General features: G+C 36.8%; 1 protein-coding gene across 4 annotated transcripts in view; it reads right to left on the bottom strand.

Moving 5' to 3' along the window:
• The window catches only part of TPD52 (tumor protein D52), a 55,530-nt gene that overhangs the window by 20,278 nt on the left and 13,374 nt on the right, over positions 1–21,878 (bottom strand). For all 4 annotated transcript variants that reach the window (XM_008585480.1, XM_008585478.1, XM_008585479.1 and 1 more), the window contains exon 2: positions 7,165–7,280. In XM_008585480.1, the coding sequence (XP_008583702.1) occupies positions 7,165–7,280 (116 nt within the window). The remainder of the gene's footprint in view (positions 1–7,164; positions 7,281–21,878) is intronic.

Raw genomic sequence — 21,878 nt, forward strand, 5'->3', positions numbered from 1 at the left:
CACTGAAGTAAATCTTCAAAACTCTGGATTAGGCAATAGTTTCTTAGATATGCACATAAAGAACAAGTCACCAAAAAAAACCTGATAAACTAGACTTCATCAAAATTAAAAACTTCTGTTCTTCCAAGAACACTATCAAGAAAGTGAAAAGAAAAACCCACAGAATGGTAGAAAATATTTACAAGTCATATACCTGATAACTTCATTTGTTAAACAGTTATATAATCTATTTAGAGATTTAGACCTATGTTTCCTCCTCTATCAATCATGATGATAACAGTCCCTGCCTCATAAGACTGCTGTGATAATTAATGAAATAATACATGCAAAGAGCTCAGGTCAGTGCCTGCCACATAATGAGTAGTTTGTAGACATTGGGTCTACAGGTCAAGCATAACTAATCTGAAAATCTAAAATCCAAAATCTTACAAAATCCAAAACTTTTTTAACACAAACATGAGGACACTCTTGTCAAAGGACATGCTCATTGAAGTATTTTGAATTTTGAATTTTAAAATTAAACTAGGGATGCTCAACCAGTATATATATGCAAATGTTTTAAAATAAAAAAAAAAATCCAAAATTTGAAACACTGCTAGTCCCGAGCATTTTGGATAAGGGATACTCAACCTGTGTTATTATTTTGTTCATAATGAAATAATAATATTGAGAGCTTGCAAGGACTTGTAAAAAATACTTTCATACCTACACTGTGAGAAATCTTCTGGATAGCATTTTGACCATGTTGGTGTATATAGGAATGCCCTTAAAAACCATTACCCAGGGATAATTCTACTTCTAGAACATTACCCTAAAGAACTAACTAAAGATCATAAAGGTCTACATCAAACTATTTGCATCAAACTTCATAACAGCAAAAAATGGAAACAATCTAAATGTTTATAAATATGTCCATATAGTGAAAATAAGCTTGCAGAATTAAAACTGGGCTATGCAGCAATTTAAAATGGGGTTGTAGACGATTATTTATTGGCATGAAAAAAATTTATTTTGAAATTCACTTAAGTGGGAAAAAGTTACAGATGTGTATTCGAATGCCTTCTTAAAATATAGAAATAAATTATAGGAATATATACATAGAAAAGGTCTGGAAACAAATTACCTAAAATTTTCACACTGTAGATGACTTTAATTTTATCCAGTATCTTTTAATGTTTCTACAATAAACATAACTAGTGGAAAAACTGTTTTTGTTTTTGTTTTTAAAATACTAGCCATGCATTAAATACTCAGTATTTTTAATCCTTACTCTCTTTATAAGGCTTATCACCAATGTGCCTCATCCATCCTATCCCTACCTTGTTTATAAAACCTACATAAAGAAATAGATAGTACCACTAGACAAAAATCAGTAAGGAAAGAGAGTACTTGAACACCACCATAAACCAACTAGACCTAACAGACATGTATAGAACTCTCCAGCTAAAAACAGTAGAATACACATTCTTCTCAAATGCACATGAAACATTCTCCAGGACAGAGCTACGAAACAAGTCTAAATAAATTTAAAATCATATAAGTATCTTCTCCAACCACAACAGAATAAAACTAGAAATCAAAAACAAAAAGAAAACTGGAAAATTCCCTAATATGTGGAAACTAAACAATACACTCTTCAACCACCAATGGGTCAAAGAAGAAATCACAAAGGACATTAGAAAATACTTTGAGATGAGTGAAAACAAAGACACAACATATCAAAACTTGTGGGATGCAGTGGAAGCAGTATCAGTGGGAAATGTACATCTATAAAAGCCTACATTAAAAAAGAAGAAAGATTGGGCCGGCCCGGTGGCGCACTGCTACAGTGCGCCGCTGGGGAGCGTGGCGGCGCTCCCGCCGAGGGTTCGGATCCCACGTACAGAACGGTTCCCGCTCACTGGCTGAGTGAGGTGCGGGAGCATCACCGAGGTTTGCGGTCCCGTTGCCGGTCCCGGTCCAGTACGGGCGCGACACTGAGGGTTGCGATCCATTGCCGGACACGAAAAAAGACAAAAAAAAAAAAAAAAAAAAAAAAAAAAAAAAAGAAGAAAGATTTCAAATCAATAACTAACTCTACATTTAAGGAATCAGAATATAAAGAGCAAACTAAATCCAAAGCTAACACAAAAGGAAGGAAATAATAAAGATTAGAGTGAAGATAAACAAAATGGCAATAGGAAAACAGAGATAATAAATAAAACCAAAAGTTGGTTCTTTAAAAAAGATCAACAAAATTGACAAAAGTTTAGCTAGACTGACAGAGGAAAAAAAACAGAGAAGACACAAATAACTAAAATCAGAATGATAGTGGGGACATTAATACCAACCTTACAGAAATAAAAAGGTTTACAAAAGAATACTATGAATAATTGTATGCCAACAAACTAGATAACCTAGATTAAATGGACAAATGCCTAGAAATATACAAATGATCGAAACTGACCCAAGAATAAATAGAAAATCTGCACAGATCTATAACATGTACAGAGATTGAATCAGTAATCAAAACCTCTCACAAAGAAAAGTCGAAGACCAGATGGCTTCAATTGTTACTTTTACCAAACATTTATGGAACATCAATCCTTCTCAAACTTTTCAAAAAAAAAGAGGATAGAACACTGTCTAACCCATTATAATAGGTCAGCATTACCCTAATGCCAAAGCCAAAGACATTACAAGAAAACTGCAGTCAATATCTCTTACAAATATAGATGCAAGAATGACAACAAAATACTACACACTCAGAAGCATATTAAAAGGATTATACAAAATGACCAAGTTGAATTTACCCTAGGAATGTAAGGATGATTCAACATATGAAAATCAATGTAGTATACCACATTAATAGAATGAAGGAGAAAACCACATGATCATCTTAATAGGTAAAGAAAAAACATTTGACAAAATCCAACACTCTTTCATGAAAAGGCACTAAAAACGAGGAGAAGGGAACTTCTTCAACATGAATAAGGGCTTTTATGAAAAACTGACAGCTAACATCATACTCAAGGGTGAAAAACAGAAAGCCTTCCCCCTACAAGGGATGCCCCCACTTTCACCACTGGTACTCAACATTGTACTGGAGCTTTTAGCCAGAGCAATTTGGGAAGAAAAATAAATAAAAGGCATCCAAATCGGAAAGGAAGAGTAAAACTATCTTTAATCACAGATGACATGATTTTATATATAGAAAATCCTAAAATCCACAATAAAGTCTATTAGAGTTCATAAACAAATTCAACAAAGCTGCAGGATATAAGATCAACATGCAAAATTCAGTTGCATTTCCATACAATAGCAATGAATAATCAGAAAAGGAAATTTAAAAAACAATTCCATTTTCAAAAGCATCAAAAAGAATAAAATGCTTAGGAATAAATGTAACTAAGTAAGTATAAGACTTGTACACAGAAGACTACAAAACATTGCTAACAGAAATTAAAGCAGACCCAAATAAATGGAAATACATTCCATGTTCATGGACTAAGAGACTTAATACTGTTAAGCTGGCAATATTCACCAGATCAGCCCACAGATTCAATGCAAGTCCTATCAAAATCCCAATGGTGGGCTTCCAGTCAAGATGGTGGAATAGACGGTCCCCAGCATCACTCTCTCCCACAAATCAACCAATTTACAACTATAAAAAAGCAATGACAGCCAAGCTGGGGCTGCTAGAGCTCATGGAAAGAGGCGGAGAGACCTACAGTGTGCATGAAGGTGGGAAAAGCCACAATGAAAGAAAAAACCCCTTCGACCGTTTTGAGCCTGGCCATGTCCAGGCTGGAGCTGCTGGGGCACAGCTATGCCCTTCAGATGAAATTGCTTGGAGGCAAGCAGGGGTGAAGGGGGCCTTGGTGGCTCCCAGGACAGCAAGACCACTAATAGGGTTTCCATAGACTGACACAGCAGTGAGAAGCCATAACAACTGAAAAAAAGAAGCCATTCAGAGGCCAGTGAGTCATTGCAAGGGACCGGCCCATAGCCCACCCCATGGGAAGTGTTTGCTGCACGGGCAGTGGGAGAAACAAGCCCATGAGTAGAACACTGGGGCACAGCAAGGACAGCTGATCTGCCCCCCAATCAGCGTAGGATCACTCAGCGGAGAATGGTCAGGAATACAGAATTGCATGGGGTGTGGTTTGATGAAAAGACTCTGGCCCAGACCAGAGTTTCCACACAACCCAGGTGCACCGGATCTCTCGAGAGCTGGAAGTACCTATAAAGTCAACTATTAAAACCTGAGCTGCACAAAAAACCTTCCCTAGGGAATCAGCAGCAAAGCAGCAATTTAGCTCAACCACAGGGCTCAAGTACTGGTCCCCACAAGAAGTTCCCGCATTTTAGAAGTAAGCAAAGGACAACACATTAGTTCCAGTGCAGAGTTTAAATGGTGGGAATAGCAAATAATCCAACAGAGAAATGAAAGAAAAAACAAAGTACCTGCAACCAGAGACAAAGTTTCATATGAACTAGTAAAGGTCTCATTTCACCAAAGAACACCTGTAACACCCAGAAGGACCAGAAGTCCCCTGGGCTACCAAGCCAGAAAGGGGGGAGGGCCGGGGGCCTCAGCAATGCCCCCCAACATCTGCAACCAATCACGAGTATGGGGGACAGGGCCTTGGCCACGACCCCCCCAACACCTGCAGCCAACCCAGCGACGACCACCAAGCTGCCATAGGAAGTGCCCCAGGCTCTCCCAACCCGGAGAGGTGGGGGGTCTCAGGCCTCAACCATGCCCCCCGACACATGCAACCAGCCCAGCAATGACCACCAAACTGCAGCAAGAAGTGCCCCAGGTTCCCAAGATGGGACAGTGAGGAGTGAAGGCTTTTGCCACACCTCCCTGACATCTGTACCCAACCTGGAAATGACCAACCCACCACTGGAAGCCCCTAGGTCTCCTGTGTGGGAATAAGGGGGGTGCCACAGGCCTCAATCCGACCCCTCCTCCTTCCTCCTTCTTCCATCCCATTCCTTCCCCTTTTCCCTCTCCCCCTCCCTCCCAGCTGCTCTGCAACAACATCCTAGAATGTAAAAAATAATATTAACAAAATTACATTAAAAAAAAAAAATCCCAATGGCATTTTTTCTGTGTGGGTGGAAAAGCAGATCCCAAAATTCATATGGAATTGCAGAGAACCTTGAATAACAATTTTGAAAAATAAGAAGAATGTAGAGTTCTCATACTTCTACATTTCAAAACTTACTACAAAGCTACAGTAATCAAAAAAATGTGGTACTGTCATAAGAATAGACATATAGATGAATGTAATAGAATTGAGAGTACAGAAATAAACCCATATATCTATGGTGAATTGATTTTTGACAAGGATGTCAAGCATTTTCACTGAGGAAAGAATAGTCTCTTCAACAAATGGTGCTGGGAAAACTAAACATCCACTTGCAAAAGAAGGAAGAAAGACACTTACCACAAACCACATACAAAAATTAACTCAAAATGGACCAAGGGCTTAAATGTAAGAGCTAACAATATCAAAGTCTTAGGAACAAACTGTTCATTATCTGTTATTTGGAAATAGATTTTTAGATACAACACCAAAAGCACAAGCAACTAAAGAAAAAATAAATTGGACTTTGGCAAAATTTAAAACTGTTGTACATCAAAGGACACTAAAGTGAAGATAACAGAATGGGTGAAACTGTTTGCAAATCATATATCTATAAGGGTCTAGTATCCAGAATATATACATAACTCTTACATCTCTCAATGAACAAACAACCCAATTTTTAAAATAGGCAAACAAGTTGAATAGACATTTCTCCAAAGAAGATATACAAATGGCCAGCAAGTACATGAAAAGATGATCAATATCATTAGTCGTCAGGGAAATATAAATCAAAACCACAAGATACCACTTCACACCCCCTAGGATAGCTACAATCAAAAAGACAGAAAAATAACAAATGTTGCCAAACATGTGGAGAAATTGCTGATGGGAATCTAAAATGATGCCACTGCTGTGGAAAACAGTTTGGCAGTTCTCCCAAAAAAGTTAAACATGGAATTACCATATGACAAAGCAATTCCACTCCTAGGTATACCATATATGCAAAAGAACAGAAACTAGGTATTCAAACAAGTACTTTTACATAAATGTTCCTAGCTCACCATCCACAACAGTCAAAAGTGGAAACCACCCAAATGTCCATCAATGAATAAATTGATAAACAAAATACAGTGGATACATACAATGGAATATTATCCGGCCAAAAAAAAAAAAGGAATGAAGTAATGACACATTGAATGAAGTACTGACACACTGAATGAAAAAAAGGAACGAAGTCTTGACATATTCAATGAAAAAAAGGAATGAAGTACTGGCACAACAAAGCACAAGGATGAACCTGAAAACGTTATGCTAATTGAAAGAAGCCAGATACAAAAGGTTATATATTACCTGATTCCATTTGTATGAAGTATCAAGAAAATAGTTATATTCCATAGAGAGAGAAAGCAGATTAGCTGTTGCCAAGAAGCTGAGAGAGGGGAGACTGAGAAGTGACTGCCTAAGGAGCAGGAGGTGAAAATGTATGGAACTTGAAAGAGGTGATAGTTGCACACTATAAAATGTGCTAAATGCCACTGAACTATACACTATAAAATGGTAACTCGTATGTTATGTTATGTAAATGAAAGGGAGGGAGGAATTAAGTAAGTTAGTTTGAAAGTGCCCATCTCCACAACACAGCCCAGGGTAAAGCAAAGTCTTTGTTGCAGCTGAAGAGCCAAGTGTGTGAGACGTCAGTGAGGTGCCTTCATAGATATTCATTGGTCCTTCTCACCTCCATTCCTTCTTCATACCCTACTTCTCAGATCCCATATATACGTTTTCTCATATAAAAACAAACTAATATGTTTCTATCTCACTATCATTAGTCATTAGGGAAATATAAATCAAAACCACAAGGTGCCCCTTCACACCCACTATGATGGCTACAATCAAAAAGACAGAAAAATAACAAATGTTATTTCTACCTCCTCTCTCTATTCTATCTCCTCTCCCCTACTCAAGACCTCGGGGACATGTGAACACATGAGGGTTTCTCTCCCCTGCAGCTCACTATAAGATATCACCGTGTGCTTTAGAAACACAAACTATGACTTACTCCAAGTGCAAAAGATGAAGATTTTACCTTTGCAAGTTCTCTTCGTAGCTCCTCTTGCTCCTCTTCTGATAGGGTCTCCGGGGCATTGACTGTGGCAGCAACATCTTCTCCTTCCTCAGGGACTGGGTCTGTTCTCAGCAGACCTTGTTTTTTAAAAAAAATAATACAATTTAAAAGTCTGTAAGGTGTGAAAGCAAAGTTCTCCTTTAGGTTCCTCCACCATCCCAGCCAGAATCAAGCCAATTAGGCTAGATCCAGACATCGCCTTCAAATGGCCTGGCTCTCCCAGTAAAGAACCAAAGAGAAGTCTGGGCTAACCACTAAAAACCACCAATTCAGACACAGCCAAATATGAATTTAGAAAATATAGAATTCTCTCAGCTTCTATTCACAAACTCAGTCACAACACACTTACTACAGAACAAAAGAGTTAGAGGCCAGGAATGAGATCCTGGAAAGGCTTTAAAATGCTATATGAGTAAATCAGTATAAATTAGATGAAAGATTTTAGCCCCCAGACACTAACCCAGGGGAGGAGTTTGTACATGACTTTAAACTCCCTGTGGTAACCAGATGCAACATTTAACAACCTCGGTGAAAGAACACCGCTGAACAAACTAAATGCCCCGAAGAAATAATATTCCGTTTTTTCCCATTAGTTAGCGGAGGTAGGAAACTCTTTCTTGTAGCTTTCTTAAGAAATATATTTCATCCAGATGCCTTTAAGAAAGAATCCTATGTATATATTCAGAGACATGACCAGCAACCACATTGAGACTTTCCACATTTAAGACCAAACCCATTGGGCCCATTCCCTGGAACAGAGCTCATCAGGAAGAACTCTGTATTAGTTGAGGGTAACCAGGGAGGCAGCTGTCCTCAACCCTGCCCTGCTTTCCCACCCAATCCCCACCCACAAGGCTTAGATGAGACCAGCCAGGCACCCAACCTCGGGTGCAAAACTGAAGGGGTACTAAAAAACCTCAATACAAATAATACTTTAATACAACATTTTTTAAAAAATCAAAATTGAGTCAAAAAATCCATGATGAACAAAATACAAAAATTTAAATAGGAGCAGTATTGCTGATTTTTCCTTTTGCCTCAGGCTCCAAAATGGCTCCCCATGAATGGCATTAATACAGATCTTGTATTTATTTAAAATTTTTACATTTCCTTCCTCATGGATTTTTCTTTTTTCTTTTCTTTCTTTTTTTTTTTTGCATTACTTTTGATATTAACATATTTGATTACTGACCTTTTTGGCACCCCCTTAAATTTTACACCTGAGGCACATGCTTATTGGCCTCACTTGCCGTACCCTAGCCAAAGTTCTGCCCATTTATTTCCATGTCACAGGTTTGGGATTTCAGTCTCCTCTGGCAACAGATTTTTTTTGCACAAGGGACGAGGGGCAGGTTTCCTGCTCTTTGTCTCTACCTGAATGTCATAGCCACTATAGTTGTGGGGAATAACCAGCCAGGACCATTTCTGAGAAATGCCAGTTCAGCCCTATCAGCAATGTGGCAACCTGCCCAAAGCAAAATGCCAGGTGGCAGATGAAGAACTTAACAGGCAGGCAGACAGGAAAACACAGAGAGGATAACCACACTGTTGAACACAGAGCCAGTGTCATGGCAAAATTAAAAGCATATGAATCAATGAGATGCGTACATACATTATGTATAAGTTACAAAGGCACTTGGTAAAGGGTCTACTGTACATTAACCACTTAATGGTAGTTAATAACTATAATAACAATAATCACCAGCATGACAGTACCAAAATAATGCCTACCTGGAAGGTGTTTACAGAATTTCCTCAAATTTTTAGATTATGCAACTAATAAAAACTACCTTACTTTAGTTACACTTTTCTACATATGATAATATGGGACAGGCTATTGATTTAGAAAGGTTTTATAAGTCTAGGGTGTTCTCTGGATTCCTCTAAAGGCCGATTGCCTTTTTGTTCCCTCTGTTCAGTGTATGGCTTGTATTTTTCTTATTAGCAATGGGTTACATTTTGTTTTGGTAAAGAGTACTTTTGTTGTTGTTTCAAACTGGATTTTACTGAGAAATCAATCAAACTGAGCTATCGATAATTTAAAATTTTGGCCGCTCATTTCAGACTTCACATCATTCTTGCTGAAACTCTACTTTGTAAGAAAATAATCTAAGTGATTCATTTTCAAAAATAACTTACCTGAAGGTTTTAACTGATTCAGGCCCAGCCCAAAAGTTGTCTGACTGGTCCAGCCCATTCCCGGAGGGTCTCTGAACAGATAGAGCTCTCCTTGAGATGGTAACTAGTTACTAGCCCCTGTTGTTTTCCTCATTCCCTCGTGTTCTCCCTTCACAGGGCTCACGCAGGCCTTTTTCACAGGCTTGTCCTGAGCACCCAGACAAAGGAATTCCTTGCAAAGGGGAAGACTGTGCACCCCGTAGTACTCAGCCAATGAGGAAGCGGGGGGAAGGACTTGTGAGCTAGGAAATAAATTGCTTGCTATAGACCTTTTCCACGTGCCTGCTCTTCAGACACCTGAACCTTATAAGGCTGTAATTAAAGTCTTGCTTCACTGTACCTCGTGTCTCCGCATCCATCCTTTGTCACTGGACGGGTGAGGGAATTTCTCACGACTAGAACATTTTTCTTCTTTTCTTGTTTTTGGATGTGAAGGTAAACCTGATTTTTGTCTGATGTCGAAAAGCCTTGGTACTTTACAATTTTAAGATTCACAGAAGCTTAATTTGATATAAAACAAAGATTTCATTCTACTCAGGAAAAAGTATCTTCTAGTATATGTTTTAAATGTATCTTTGTCCTCATACACAGAAAGTTCTTAATTGATTTTACAGGCTATATGCTTGATGTTTTATAAGCATAACATTTTTATGTTTTTAAAAAAAACAAACTATATTTTACTCTTCTTTCTTGATTCTTAATATTGTACAACATTTCACAGATGGAAATCAGCAAGATGGAATATTTAATGTATTTTTATTCCTTAAAGAATTAGAACACATAGTTTCACCTTACAGCAAGAGGAGGGGTGCAGTGAAGGACTGTATCAGCCACAAGCAGGGCAAAAACCAGAAATACTCAGAACAAATCACCTGACTGTTATGTAATAGATGATTTCTGTAATGTCCCCTTTTTCCTAGGTCTTGTGGCCATGACTCCATCAAACATACTTTTTCAAAGACCTTGCCTATAGAATATTAAATATTCTGCCATTGAAAAGTTTATATGTATAATTTGTGATGCTTTAGAGAAATATTCTAAGCACAGAATAAACTCTTTTAAGCACTTCACTAAAGCTGAAGACCAACAAGATTTCTACTTGCATATTTGAAAGTATGTTTTACTGTTTTGTTTTTAACAATATTCAGATAAATAGTTGTGTGTCACTATATATGTTTTTGATATGTGTAATCAAAATGGTAGTCTCTTTCTGTTACTTGAGATGAATGAAACTAATTCTCATTAATCAAGCATTCTATTTTCTGTTCTAGTATACATAATTCTTGACAAATTTTAATTAGAAAGAAAACATTAGATGAATGAAACTAATTCTCATTAATCAAGCATTCTATTTTCTGTTCTAGTATACATAATTATTGACAAATTTTAATTAGAAAGAAAACATTATGTTACAGAAAATTAAAACTAGGCTGAACAGATAAGATAGGTTCTTGATATTTCAGAAAACAGTCTCACAATTATTGAATATTCTCACTGTAGACTTCTGAATAATTAATTTCTGTTACTCTCAGAGGCTTATAGAAACTATATGGGATTATTTACAAATGGCTCAGGAAGGAATGAGGTGCATTACCAGGAACATTCTAGAGAATTCTGGCCCACCCACCCTCCATAATTGTTCAGCTTCCCCACTGAAATATTGTAAAATCTGGTCTTTATTGGAAGTACAGTATTCTAACACATATTGCCTAAATACTTAATAATTATCAACAGGACTAAAAAACGTTTTAATGAAGATTCTTGGGTATATCTAATAGCTAGTACTCACTGAGTATCTATTGGAGCTTTGCTAAGTTGTTTTCCTGTATTAATTCATTTAGTCCTAACAACTACCATGTAAGACAGGTAAGCATTATACATTATTCAGGTGAACAGGCTCAGCTATTGTAGGAATATGCAGAATTTGAATCTAGTTCTGATTCCAAATCTTTTCCTTTTTTTCAGTATAAGTACTGAAAATGCAATATATTTTGGTCTTGAAATTTTACTCTTATGTATATAGCAACAAATGCTATTCAAAAATACCATAAATATTCTGTATTCACCATCTTGTGATGTTGTTTACTGCACAAAGTATTACAGTAAATGATGCTTTTTTTAATACCGTTTATTTGCACTACAAACTAAAAAGTAAGAGACCACATACTTTACATAAATACATAGTTACGATTTCGAACACTATTTTTTTAAGTTGCTTCACATAACTGGTTTGCAATAGCAATAAATCCTCCCCTTTATCCGCAACCATAACTCCCAAACACCATTAAAAGCAATTCTTTAAAAAATTATTAACATTAGACAAAACCACCACAATGCAACATGAGCTTACTTTAAAGCACTCTCAGAAAGAGTGGGAGATTTACCTTTTTCTCCTCAAAGTAAAATAAAATAAAACCTTTCCCTAGACTCCTTAAGATAATGAATCATTGCATTCTCATTTTACAACTTTAATCACCTTCTGTAACACATAAAGACAACCCCAATCATGTCAAAATACTCAGGCATACATGTTTATTAAACAGTTTATAGGCAGCTGCCAATCCATTCAAAAACTTTACATTTTTCCTTTTTTTCTGGCTGATAATCACTTTTGGCAATTTTTTGAGCATCATTTATTTAAATTCCTTCAAAATATTGATAAATGATGCTTTTGAAAGCAGTTTTCTCTCAAGTCAGTTATGTCCTCATTCAACCCTGAGCATAAGAGGCATAGTTCTGGACTTAATTGTGAAATTAACATTTTTGAATGAATATTTTAACTCATTTTGGGGTTAGCTGGGACATTCTAACTCATTTCCATACAGTAAGGTAGCACTCTTACAATAAATTACTTTCGATATGGGTCTTTTATTAATAAAATCATTGATATGAGTTGGAAATTAATGAATGGTTTTACTGAGTGTGTAACTCTAAAATTTTAAATTGAACACCCTTACAGATTTAAGTATGTAGGTATTGTATATCTAGCAACTTTTGTACTTATTTGAAACCATTAAAACTAGAGCAACAATAAATTTAAGTTGGAACTTTGATAATATAGTAGCAAGGTCAAATTATACTTGAACAGTATCTAAAATATTCTCTTTTAAAACAATTGTTCATCTTGATTCGTTAATTACAAATGGTGACACTGTCAGTATTTTGTCTGATAATTATATCAGCTATCTCCTTTCTAAAAAAAAACAGAATTGTTAAAGGCATCATAGTAACAGATAAAACAATACAAAAAGCACAAATTGGACTGGCAAACAGGATATGTTTAAGCTTTTGAATGCATATAATACAAAATACCTTACAGGTACAAACAGTAGGTGGAAAAGTTTAAGGAATAATTGCTTCTGCAGGTCTCCTCTTCCATTAATTACATTTACATAATTTTTTCATTTCATGTTTACTTTGATAGAGAATTTCATAGTGTGGAGTATACTATAAAGCAAATGTATTTCACAGGGCCTATTTTCCAAAACCCTGTAGTCTCAGGTTTAGCTTAACCTTTTGGAATTACATATAGAAATGTTAACTTTCAAAAGACAGGAAACTTTCCTCAGGATAAAGTCTTTGTACACAGCAAAGTTGCTGGCTCACGGACAGACAAGTTACTTGACTGATATGTAAACTACTGGGGAGGCAGTGTAGGGAAAGAGAATGTTTGCTAAGATCAAGCTTTTGTTGGTGGATCAACTTTGCAAATTGCATTATGGAATGTCACTTTGCTTGTTTCACTGATGTTACCAGCCTCTATTGCTAAACCCCACCTATGTTCTTTTCCTGTAACTTCCTGGTCTGGACAATAAATGTGGGGAAAGAACCCAGTTCATGGTTAATTTCCAAAGAAACTAACCCCTTTTGGGTCTCTCACTGCTCAGAAGAGATGGGCTTTGAGTAACCCTTTTTGCAGCTCTGTCACCCAGAGGAAGAGAGGTGACAAATCCATGTGAGGCAAAGCAACATAGAGAATGATAAATTATTTGATCACCAGTTCTTTATTTGTCCTTGGAACGAATGTTTGTGCCTGCTGAATAATAACTCTTAAATTTCTGACTCTTCAAAAAAATAAATAAACACTGAAACAGACTGCCCAAGTAGTATTTCTATAGTAGAAATCTGATCATGTCATTCTTCAGCTTAAAATCCTTTAGTGGCTCCTTCCTGTTTTCAAAACAAAGTTCGACCTCCCCCCACCTTAGGTAGCACACAGGCCTTAGTGCACACATCTTCTGCGCTCTGTCACTGGCACCTCTTACCACAACTCCAGCCAAGTCACACTGTGAACAAGATGCTGTACTATGTACTGGCAGAAACCATTTCCAAGGATCTGTGTGTACTTGTAAATTTATCCTCTATGTCAAATTATGTGACAAAGGGAGAATGAGACTGAAAATAAGAAATGAGCATACAAGCAACAATCATATAAGACAACATAATAAGAACCAAACAGGGTTACCTATAAACATTCTTAATTTTATTTTTAATGTTTTGCTCAGAACTCTGAAGTTCTCCAGTAAGAACAGGACCCAAAACAAAAACAAAAACAAAACTCAGGTGCTAAATCATGCCTTAAGTAGCAAAGATTCTTTCATGCTTTTTAATAAACACCATTTTTTTTTTCCTTTTTTTGTCTTTTTTTGTGTCCAGCAACGGATCGCAACCCTCAGTGTCGCGCCCGTACCGGACCGGGACCGGCAACGGGATCGCAACCCTCGGCGTTGCTCCCACACCTCGCTCAGCCAGTGAGCGGGAACCGGTCTGCACATGGGATCCGAACCCTCGGCAGGAGCGCCACCGCACTCCCAAGTGGTGCACTGTAGCAGTGCGCCACCGGGCCAGCCCTAATAAACACCATTTTGCAAAACTACTTATAAGGGGAAAAATACAGTATCTGATTGCTAATGATGCTTTATGTGTACTGCCCACTTCCAAAAAGAATCCAGGAGGATTCTGATACTATTAGAGTATTCAGTTAGGCTACCAAGGAAAAGAAATGTCTCAGAAAAGGGACTATGAGGTTGTCCACAGTTGGCCTAAGGACCCTCCAAGATGACACTGAGATTGTATTCAGCATCTAAGAGAGTTGCTAATTACAAGTCCTGTTTTGTCCACATTAGCCTACAGAGGGCAGCAAATCATCAACATTAAAATTTAAAGGTACAGTTTGTTTTATGATCAATTAGGCAAAAAATTAGAAAACAAAGGACACGAAGATAAAACAGAATGCTCAAAACCAAAATCATCAGCAAAACATGATAGTCATGCCTTAGGAAAATTATTAACCATGGTTGCCACTACCGAGTACATTCTATTTTTACCCAAATCTGAGCTAAGTGGTTCAAATATATTATTTACATGCAACACTTTTGTGAGGTGGCAATCACTCTCCCCATTTACCAGTGAGGAAACTGAAGCTTACTTGCCCAAGGGGACACACCTGAATATGTGGTGGAGTTAGGATTTTGAACCCAGACAGTCTGATTTGAAAGCAGATGCTTCAAATCATTGATCTGGACACAAAGACAAAGGTAGAGGGTTGAACCCCAGACTGCCTAGAGGCAATAATAAATAAGACTCAGTAAAAGTAAAAGATCCGGCAAACTACATCAACAGCAGTCCACTTCATTTCCAACTGTACAGTTTCCTCAACCCTGGGAATCTAAATTTTGCCTTGTATGTTTTTCTAGATATTATCCTGTTTTCTATATGTTCGGTACTAGCATAGTATTTAATATGGAGGTAGAGTCTAGCTTTTAGAAGAAAAGATATTAATTTTTCATTCACAATATGAAAGGGGGGAAACAGGAATATTTTTAAAGTATAGATTACTTAAAATTGAATAACCTCAAAACTTATTTGTTCATTAATTTTAATGTTCCTCCTCAGAATTTGATGGAAAGGTGTTTTTAGAAGAAGTGGGGAGAAAATAGGACTAATATTTATTAAGGTCTAATATACCAGTCACTGTGAGAGGAGATTTACATGTTATCTCATAAAAACAAAAACAAAATCCTTACAACCAACACCCGATGAGGAGTAGCATTTATTTCCACTAGGAAAATGAGGTCCTCTGAGATTACATAATTTGACCAGAGTCACAGAAGTGAGATTAAAATTTGGGTCTTTCTAACTCTAAACTCTTGCTCCTTCCTTCACATACACACTTTTTCTTAAATAAATTCGGTACCAATGAGCAGAGCAGGGCAAGGAAACAGGGCCGAGTCTTTTTCCACAAGGACTTTTTACTTTCCTGAGTGTATGGGAATATGTGGGGATCCCTAGACTGAAAGTCACAGACAGTATTATTGAAACAAAGTGACTGAACGTTGGTGATAATTCATTTCATCGGGTTATTAAGATTTTAGCCACTGCCCTCATTCTTCTTTGTCTAGTTGTGCAAACAGATCATCAGCTTGTTTTCAATTCCACCCATGGGATTCTCCCTGAAGAGTTTTAAGCAGGGAGTGACATATCTAGACTTGCTTTTTTTTTTTTCCTTTTTGTCTTTTTTTGTGACCGGCAACGGATCGCAACCCTCAGTGTCGCGCCCGTACCGGACCGAGACCGGCAACGGGATCGCAACCCTCGGTGTTGCACCCGCACCTCGCTCAGCCAGTGAGCGGCCGGTCTGTATGTGGGATCCGAACCCTCGGCGGGAGCGCCGCCACACTCCCAAGCGGCGCACTGTAGCAGTGCGCCACCGGGCCGGCCCTAGACTTGCTTTTGAATAGACTTCCCAGCACTAGGATGGAGGGTGGCCTGGACTGTGGAGGAGCCCACACATGGGGTGACTGCTGGATGCCCAGACAAGGGTCCCACTATCTGGGGAATGTGGACAGAGACCATGCCCATCCATCTTAAGATGCATTTCTACATTTTACATCTTTGAATTTGAGATGCATTGCACAATCAGTCATTGTTGCATAGTTGTTTATCACCTGCAAACATGCTTCAAAATTTGCAAAATGGTAGCTTAGAAAATCCCATATCAGTTACAGACTTCTCTTTTAAGAAAGGCTGCATCATACTGATGGGGCTCCCTCATGGCAGGCCTGCTTCACCCACTACCTGAGAAGCAGCAGGCCAGTCACTCTCTGCAGCCCTATCTAGTGACCATGCCCACTGCCCAAGAAGTAGCTGGCTGGGTGGCCCCTTCAACTCAATGTTGAGGCCTCACACACTGCCTGAGAAATAGCTGGCTGGACCCCCTATCAACAGGCCTGCTCCACAGCCTTGCCCACTGCCTGAGAAGAGGCTGGCAGGGCCCACTCTCTGCAGCCCCACATAGAGGCTTCACCCACTGTCCAAGAGGTGGCTGCCAGGGACCCCTTTCTGCAGCCGCACCTAGTGGCTTCATACTCTACACAATCAAAACCCAAAGACACATTTGCAGTTGAAAGTCATTCCCCATGCAAGCCCTCTATAATATTCAAAGAGGTGACTGTTCCACTAGATGCACGGATAACACAGGGAAACAAGAAACATGAAAAAAACAAGGAAACGTGACATCACCAAAGAAACACAATAATGCTGTAATAACTGATCCCAAAAATCAAAAAATCAGAAATTGCTGAATTGCTGGAAAAGGAATTCAAATTAATAATCTTGAGGATACTCACGGAGATACAAGAGAATACAGACAATTCCATGAAATCAGAAAAACAATTCATGATCTGAATAAGAAATTGAACAAAAAGAGAATACAGACAATTCCATGAAATCAGAAAAACAATTCATGATCTGAATAAGAAATTGAAGAAAAAGATAGATATCATTAAAAAAATCAAACAGAAAACTTGGATTGAAGGATACACTGAATGAAATAAACACATCTGAGAGTATCAACAATAAACCAGATCATACAGAAGAAAGAATTCCTGATCTTCAAGACAACTGTTTTGAAATAATGAAGGAAGACAAAAAAAAAAAAAAAAAGAAAGAAAGAAAGAAAAAAAGAAAGAAAAAAAATCAGAAGAAAGAATTCCTGATCTTCAAGACAACTGTTTTGAAATAATGAAGGAAGACAAAAAAGAAAGAAAAAAAGAAAGAAAAAAAATTTTTTTTTAATGAACAAAGCCTACAAGATGTATAGGATATCATCAAGCAAACAAACATTCAAATTATGGGCATTCCAGAAGGAGAGAAAACAAAAAAGATGTTAAAAAAATTTTTAATGAAATAATAGCCAAAAACTTCCCTAGTCTTAGAAAAGATACAAATGTCCAAATGTAAGCTCAAAGATCCCCAAATAAATTCAACCCAAAAAGGCCCTTCTAAGACACATTGTAGCCAAACTGTCAAAATTTAAAGACAAACGGAATTCCAAAAACAGCAAGAGAAAAGCAGCAAGTAACTTATAAGGAAATCCCTATTAGACTAACAGATTTCTCAGCAGAAACTCTACAGGCCAGGAAAGAATGAGATGATATATTAAAAATACTGAAAGAAAAAAACTGGCAGCCAAGAATATTATACCAAGCAAAGCTATCCTTCAGAAATGAAGGAGAAATAAAGTCTTCCTCAGAAAAGAAAAATTTAAAGAATTCATCACCAAAAATATGTTGTTGATGGTGGGGGAAGGGGAAAAGGAGGAATTGATGATGGGACATGAAAACCAACTACACTGTATATCAATAAGTTAAAATTTAAAAAAATAAATAGTACCAGAAAAAAATAAAGAATTCATCACCACCAGACCAGCCTCACAAGAAGTGCTTAGGCAAGTCCTACACACTTGGAAGAGAAAGAATGAAAACAACCAATATGAAAACATCTGAAAACAGAAAATTTACTGGTAGAGTAGATACATAAATTAGAAAGAGAAAGGCATCTAACCTTATCAGTGTAGAAAACCACCAAACCACAAGGATAAACGGTAAGAGGGGAAGAAAGGAACAAAAGGATACACAAAACAATCAGAAAACAACTAACAAAATCACAGGATTAAGACCTTACATATCTATAATCACCTTAATTGTAAATGGATTAAATGACTCAATTAAAGAAAATGACTGGCTAAATGGATTTTTAAAATATGACCCGTCTATATGATGCCTACAAGAAACACACCTTACCTACAAAGAAACACATAGACTGAAAATGAAAAGATATTCCACATAAATGGAAAGCAAAAGTGAGCAGGAGTAGCTATCCCTATATCAGATAAAGCAGACTTTAAATCAAAATATGTACTAAGAGACAAGGAAGGGCATTATATTATGATAAAGAGATTAGGCTGGCCAGTTAGCTCAGGTGGTTAGAGTGTAACCTTAACACCAAGGTAATGGGTTCGGATCCCCATAACAGCCAGCCACCAAAAAAAAAAAAAGAGATAAAGGGACAAATACAGCAAGAAGATATAACAGTTATAAATATACACACACCGGGCACCGGAGCAACCAGATATATAAAGCAAATATTATCAGATCTAAAGGAAGAGATAGATGGCAACATAATAGTAGTTGGGAACTTTAACAACCCACTCTCAGCATTGGACAGATCATCAAGATAGAAAATCAACAAAGAAATATAGGGTTAAAATGGCTCCACAGACCAGATGGACATAGACATTTACAGAACATTTCATACAATAACTGCAAAATACACAATCTTCTCATCAGCACATGGAACGTTCTCCAGGACTGACCACATCTAGGCCACAAAACTAGTCTCAACAATTCAAAAAAATCAAAATTATACCAAGTATCTTTTCTGACCATAATGGAATAAAACTAGAAATCAAAAACAAGAACTACACAAATATATGGAAATTAACATGCTGCTTAAAGACTAATGGGTCAAAGAAAAGATTAAGAAGGAAATTAAAAGATTTCTTGAAACAAATGAGGACAGAAACAAAACATACCAAAACCTATGGGATACAGCCAAGGTAGTATTAAGAGGAAAGTTTATAGCAATAAATGTTTACAAACAAAACAGAAAGATTTCAAATAAACAGCCTAACAATGCACCTCAAGGAAATTGAAAAGCAAGAACAAACCAAACCCAAAATAAGAAAAAAGAAATAATAAAAATCAGAGGAGAAATAAATGAAACTGAGACTAAAAATACAACACAATCAATTAAATGAAAAGTTGGTTTTTTGAAAATGTAAACAAAATTGACAAACTATTAGCCAGACTAAGAAAAAAGAGAAAAGACCCAAATAAAATCACCAGTGCAAAAGACATTACAACCAATAACAAAATACAAAAGATCATTAGAGACTATTATAAACTATATGCAAACAAATATGAAAACCTTGAAGAAACAGATTAATTCCTGGACACGTATGACCTACCAAGACTGAACCAAGAAGAAATAGAAAACCTAAATAGACCAGTAACAAGTAACAAGATCAAATAAGTAACAAAAAGTCTGCCAACAAAGAAAAGCTCAGGACCAGATGGTTTTACTGCTGAATTCTTATCAAATTTTTAAAGGAGAACTAATACCAATACTTCTTAAACTATTTCAGAAAAATGAATTTGATGAAATTATTCCGAATTCATATTATGAGGCCATTATTACCCTGATACCAAAACTAGGCAAGGACACAACAATAAAAGAAATCTACAGGACAAGATCCCTCATGAACATAGATGCAAAAATTCTCTATAAAACACTAGCAAACCAAATCCAACAGCACATCAAAAAAATTACATACCATAATCAAGAGGAATTTATCCCAGGGATGCAATGATGGTTCAACATATGCAAATCAATAAACATAATACATCATATAAACAGAATGAAAGAATAAGACCATATAATCATCTAGATAGATGGAGAAAAAGCATTTGTTAAAATTCAACATCCATTCATGATAAAGACTCTCAACAAATTAGGTTTAGAAGGAAAGTATCTTAATACAATAAAGACTGTATATGACAAACCTACACCTAACATCATACTGAATGGGGAAAAGCTGCAAGTGTTTCCCTAAGAAGGGGAACAAGACAAAGATGCCCATTCTCACCCCTTTTATTCAACACAGTGCAGGTAGTCCTAGCCACAGCAATTAGACAAGAGAAAGAAATAAAGGGAATACAAATTGGAAAGAAGGAAGTCAAATTGTCCTTGTTTGCACATGACATGATTTTTACAAAGAAACCTAAAGACCACCAAAAAACTCCTAAACCTGATAAACAAATTCAGTAAAGATGCAAGATACAAACTCAACATACAAAAATCAGTAGCATTTCTATACAGTAACAACAAACCTGCAGGAGAAGAAATCATGAAAGCTATCCCATTTACAATAGCAAAAACAAACAAACAAACAAAAAACCCAAAAACAAACAAACAAAAAAAACTAGGAATAAATTTAACCAAAGAGATGGAAGATCTATACAATGAAAACTATGAAACATAAAGAAATTAAAGAAGCACAGTTCATGGATTGGAAGAATCAGTATCATCAAAATGACTATGCTATACAAAGTGATCTACAAACTCAAAGCAATCCCCATCAAACTAATGACATACTTCACGGAAATAGAAAAAAAAATTCTAAAATATATATGGAACAACAAGAGACCTCAAATAGCCAAAGCAATCCTGAGCAAAAAGAACAAAGTGGGGGACGGGGAGGTATCACACTCCTTGACTTCAAAATATACTACAAAGCTATAGTAATCAAACAGCATGGTACTGGCACAAAAACTGACACATAGATCAATGGAACAGACTAGAGAATTCAGAAATAAATCCATGTACCTACAGCCAACTGGTTTTTGACAAAGAAACCAAAAACACACATTGAGGACAGGACAGTCTTTTTAATAAATGGTACTTGGAAAACTGAAGACTCATCTGAAGAAGAATGAAATTAGACCTGTATCTCTCACCATATAACAAAATCAACTGAAAATGGATTAAAGACTTAAATGTAAGACCTGAAACTATAAAACTTCTAGAAGAAAAACACAGGGAAAACACTTCAGGACATAACATTGGGAAAAGATTTTATGAATGAGACTTCTACAACATAAGCAACAAAAGCAAAAATAAACAAATGGGATTATATCAAACTAAAACATTTCTGCACAGCAAAGGAACCACCAACAGAGCAAAAATACAACCTGCAGAATGGGAGAAAATATTTGCAAACTATTCATCCAACAAGGGATTAATATCCAGAATACACAAAGAACTCAACTCAATAGTTTAAAAAAAAAAATCTGATTAAAAACCAGGCAAATGTACTGAATAGACTCAAAAGAAGTCTGTAATTACTCAAAAGAAGACAAGTGGCAAAAAAAATATGAAAAAATGGGCTTTTAAGATGGCGACGGGTCTGGAGCGGCCGTGCCAGGAGACAGCGCGACCCTGAGAAGTGTGCGCTGTGATACCAGAGTACTATTTGCATTTCCAAGAGCAACAAAAAACGAATAAATCTTTCAACAACGAACCTACAACGACAAACAAGCAACAACAGGTTTGAGGTTTTAGGGCTGACACAAAAGAAGACTCCTGAGAGCGCCCAA

This window comes from Galeopterus variegatus, unplaced genomic scaffold, assembly GCF_000696425.1.
Source record: "Galeopterus variegatus unplaced genomic scaffold, G_variegatus-3.0.2 Scaffold3589, whole genome shotgun sequence".
Classification (NCBI taxonomy): domain Eukaryota; kingdom Metazoa; phylum Chordata; class Mammalia; order Dermoptera; family Cynocephalidae; genus Galeopterus; species Galeopterus variegatus.